Source organism: Ictalurus punctatus, chromosome 12, assembly GCF_001660625.3.
Source record: "Ictalurus punctatus breed USDA103 chromosome 12, Coco_2.0, whole genome shotgun sequence".
Lineage (NCBI taxonomy): Eukaryota > Metazoa > Chordata > Actinopteri > Siluriformes > Ictaluridae > Ictalurus > Ictalurus punctatus.
Genome location: NC_030427.2, coordinates 31,048,711 through 31,053,710, shown reverse-complemented (window position 1 = coordinate 31,053,710; position 5,000 = coordinate 31,048,711). Strand labels below are relative to the sequence as shown.

General features: G+C 39.9%; 1 protein-coding gene across 6 annotated transcripts in view; it reads left to right on the top strand.

Moving 5' to 3' along the window:
- LOC124628717 (RNA binding protein fox-1 homolog 3) overlaps positions 1 to 5,000 on the top strand; it is a 217,845-nt gene that overhangs the window by 96,005 nt on the left and 116,840 nt on the right. Inside the window, exon 2 of one of the 6 annotated variants that reach the window (XM_053683931.1) lies at positions 3,293 to 3,782. The exons of the other annotated variants lie outside the window; for them this stretch is intronic. Within the exon in view, the coding sequence (XP_053539906.1) occupies positions 3,765 to 3,782 (18 nt within the window). The 5' untranslated portion in view covers positions 3,293 to 3,764. The remainder of the gene's footprint in view (positions 1 to 3,292; positions 3,783 to 5,000) is intronic. 6 annotated transcript variants of the gene reach the window in all.

The window sequence follows — 5,000 nt, the reverse complement described above, 5'->3', positions numbered from 1 at the left end:
ACCTGTCTGTCTCTCTGGGTGAGTGGATGCATATTCTGAAACATTTGTTGTCTAATTTGTGTATAATATTACACACATTATTTAGGAATCATTTGCAAGAAAATAAAGGGTTAAAAACACATTCCCTCTCAACTCATTCATCAGTTACTAAATAATTACGACTACCTTCCTGTAAAGCAGAGTTCACTGTAACTTTGGATTATAAGAAAATAATCTCATTTTCAAGTGTACGATTGTCCGTCTGTGTGATTGTCCCTCTGTGTGATTGTCCCTCTGTGTGATTGTCCCTCTGTGTGATTATCTGGTTGTGTGATTGCCCCTCTGTTTGATTATCCTGCTGTATGATTATCCCTCTGTGTGATTGTCCCTCTGTGTGATTGTCCCTCTGTGTGATTATCTGGTTGTGTGATTGCCCCTCTGTTTGATTATCCTGCTGTATGATTATCCCTCTGTGTGATTATCCCTCTGTATGATTATCCCTCTGTGTGACTATACCTCTGTATGATTATCCCTCTGTGTGATTGTCCCTCTGTGTGATTATCCCTCTGTGTGATTATCCTGCTGTATGATTATCCCTCTGTGTGATTTCCCCTCTGTGTGATTTCCCCTCTGTGTGATTGCCCCTCTGTGTGATTATCCCTCTGTGTGATTGCCCCGCTGTTTGATTTCCCCGCTGTTTGATTGTCCCTCCGTGATTATCCCTCTGTTTGATTTCCCCTCTGTGTGATTGCCCCTCTGTGTGATTGTCCCTCTGTGTGATTGTCCCTCCGTGATTATCCCTCTGTTTGATTTCCCCTCTGTGTGATTGCCCCTCTGTGTGATTGTCTCTCTGTGTGATTGTCCCTCCGTGATTATCCCTCTGTTTGATTTCCCCTCTGTGTGATTGTCCCTCTGTGTGATTGCCCCTCTGTGTGATTGTCCCTCTGTGTGATTGTCCCTCCGTGATTATCCCTCTGTTTGATTTCCCCTCTGTGTGATTGTCCCTCTGTGTGATTGTCCCTCTGTGTGATTGTCCCTCCGTGATTATCCCTCTGTTTGATTTCCCCTCTGTGTGATTGTCCCTCTGTGTGATTATCCCTCTGTGTGATTGCCCCTCTGTGTGATTGTCCCTCTGTGTGATTGTCCCTCTGTGTGATTATCCCTCTGTGTGATTGCCCCTCTGTGTGATTGTCCCTCTGTGTGATTATCCCTCTGTGTGATTGCCCCTCTGTGTGATTGCCCCTCTGTGTGATTATCCCTCTGTGTGATTGCCCCTCTGTGTGATTGTCCCTCTGTGTGATTATCCCTCTGTGTGATTATCCCTCTTTGTGATTGCCCCTCTGTGTGATTGTCCCTCTGTGTGATTATCCCTCTGTGTTATTGCCCCTCTGTGTGATTGTCCCTCTGTGTGATTATCCCTCTGTGTGATTGCCCCTCTGTGTGATTATCCCTCTGTGTGATTATCCCTCTGTGTGATTGTCCCTCTGTGTGATTATCCCTCTGTGTGATTGCCCCTCTGTGTGATTGCTCCTCTGTGTGATTGTCCCTCTGTGTGATTGTCCCTCTGTGTGATTATCCCTCTGTGTGATTGCCCCTCTGTGTGATTATCCCTCTGTGTGATTATCCCTCTGTGTGATTGTCCCTCTGTGTGATTATCCCTCTGTGTGATTGCCCCTCTGTGTGATTGATGGTTCTGTACTTAACACCAGCCTCACTGTTTACTTACTAATTTAGTCAAGTTAACTTGTAGTTTGCTTGTTATTTTGAGTTTTGTGTAGTGATGGGGAGGGGAGGGGTTATTTGGGGGAGGTGAGGGATTATTTGGGGGTGGGGAGGGGTCACTTGTGAAGGAGTTGACTCATTGAGTTGGCTCTTTTGGGAGAATACTGGATATACAGACAGAAATCTTCCACAGGTTTAGTCAGAAAGTAAAAGAAAGGCAATAGCTGCTGTTTGGGAGCAGAGGCGGATTTCCTTTCAGCCGTGCTGTAACAGAATTTTACAGCTGTAATCTCACTAAATCTCAGTATTGATTATCAGTAATCTTATCTTTATTGATAAACAGTGGATTTACAAGACATTTAGAAAGCAGATGTGTCAGGAAAACACTCACCTACTCTCCACACATCTGCTTGGTTCCTATATATTTAACTTGACGCTCAAAAATGGGAGCTTTAATATGATGTGTGTTGAATTACTAAGACTCAGAGGGAATTACCCATTTTCAGGTACATTGTAATAAATTTCATGTGCAATTAGTGGGTGTGTTGTGGGAGAATAATTGCGTCAATTATATAATGTGCAGTGATGGGGGAGGAAACTATATAGTTCCACACTAAAGACTTAATGTACTTTATTATTGATAGAAAGTAGATTTTGAGTATATTTTTGGAATTGTATACTGTCATGTTTGAGATACATTATAAACAGCACATTTCCACAATTTACACTAATGTTGATGAACAGATTAGTTAAAACAAAAGGCATAGATAGATAGATAAATAGATAGACATACAGACAGACAGACATACAGTTAGATAGATAGATAGATAGATAGATAGATAGATAGATAGACAGACAGTTAGATAGATAGATAGATAGACAGACAGACAGACAAATAGATGGATAGATGCACTTTATGAACCTTTGTACATTGAAATTTAAGATATGTTCAGTATGAAACTTTCAAAGAGAATATTATTATAATTATTATTGTTCATAATAACTTTATTGTATAATTGTTATTGTTATTAAATATCCACCAAGACATTTGAGTCTACAAAATGTTGGGTACTACCACTACTACTACTACTACTACTACTACTAATAATAATAATAATAATAATAATAATAATAATAATAATAATTACTCATATGTCCACCCTTTAGCGGTATAACTGCTCTTATAAAGTATATAACTGTGCTTTATTACCCTTTCAGATCCCTGAATAACTTTTCCAATTTTTCAAAATATTTATAAATAGTATCCCCCCACATATTCCCCCTGATATCTCTTTATCTCAAAGAAAATGCTTTAAAATCAGGTCTGAAGATGAATAAATCCTCTTTTTCTCATTCTTTTCTGACTAATTTCTGTTCATTTCGTGGTATTTTATTTATTTATTTAATAATTATTTTTACTGAAGCTCTATTCTTTTGCTGGTAAATTGTACTATATAGACACCTTTTCCTTTTCCCATTCATAAACCAGAGAGGGTTATACGCTGTGATACGCTACATGTATACGCTGTGATAAACAATTAGAAGTGAGTTAAACCCTCCTCTTCATCTGTCCTCTTCATCTCCCGCCCAGTTCCTCTTCCTCGTCCTCTCACTCGCCTGTGGAGAAGCGCTGAAGGCTGAGTGGAGGACGAGTGCAGCGAGTGCAGCCTCCACACTTCTACACACACACACACACACACACACACACACACACGCACACACACCACAGAGAGAGAGAGAGAGAGAGAGAGAGAGAGAGAGAGAGAGAGAGAGAGAGAGAGAGAGAGTTAGTGTCAGTATAGTAAGCAAGAAGAAGAGAGGACAAGGATTTAATGTAGCGCTCATTCAGTGGACGAGAAACATCTGAAAAAAATAAAAAAGGGAAAATTACAGGAGGAGAGAGAGAACGGAGAGATAAAACAACTGCTGGACCACGCTAGCTGGACCATACACACTAACACACACACACACACACACACACACACACACACACACTTATACACACACACACACACACTAACACACACTTACACACACACACACACGCCAGCCCTGCGGCCGCGATGATGATGTACTTTTGGGTGAGTACAGCAAGCTGGATTTTCTCTTTGTTTGTTTGTTTGTTTGTTTGTTTTTCAGTTCATTTTCTATTGAACGTGATTCGGTTTCACGCTGCAGAAATGTTCACACAATTAAAACACATCCGCTGAGGGTTGTGTGGAAAGAGGCAGGGCTACAAAATAATTTTTTTTAAAAACCAACTCCGCCAATCATTTCACTGAGGGTCTTAACATGTATGTAAATAATCCAGTCTTTATCTGATTTCAGTTTATAATCTAATTTCTATCTGATTTCAGAGTTTACAATCCAATCTTTATCTCATTTCAGCGGCCATGATCTGATCTTTATCTGATTTCAGCGGTCATGATCTGATCTTTATCTGATTTCAGTTTATAATCCAATTTCTATCTGATTTCAGAGTTTACAATTCAATCTTTATCTGATTTCAGCGGTCATGATCTGATCTTTATCTGATTTCAGTTTATGATCCAATCCGTATCTGATTTCAGAGATTATAATTCAATATTTATCTGATTTCAGTGCTTACAATCTAATCTTTATCTGATTTCAGCATTTATAATCCAATCTTTGACTGATTTCAGCATTCATAATCCAATCTTTATCTGATTTCAGCATTTATAATCCAATCTTTATCTGATTTCAGCTGAATCGTGTTAGTCAGCACATGTACAGTGTAAATCTGATGTCTTTTGTATTCCCACGTTAGCTGGTTAGCTTTAACTACGCAACAACCTCTGTCGATCTACACTCTCTACACAATCTAAAAATAAAGGTGCATCAGAAAGTTTCTACAGAGAGCTACTGTGTGTGTGTGTGTGTGTGTGTGTACAATGCACTCTCGTCCATCTTCTTCCCATTTGCTGTTGATGCTTCTGCAAATCATTCGATTACACATCACGCTGCTCTTCCTGTATTTCAGAGAGAGAGAGAGAGAGAGAGAGAGAGAGAGAAAGAGAGAGAGAATCTGAGAGACAGACAGAAAGAAATTTCCACAGAACCGTATTGTATCTACAGTGGTGTTTGTATATCTTTGTTGGTGTCCACTCCTGCGGCGGGTAACACCGATCTTAAATTTGTACACAATCTCTCTGACTGGGCATTGGTGGAGTCCAAACTCTTTAGAAATGGTTTTGTAACCTACTCCAGTCTGATGAGCTTCAACAACTCCTTGCCATGATACACTTCCACAAACATGTGCTGTGAAGATCAGACTCTGA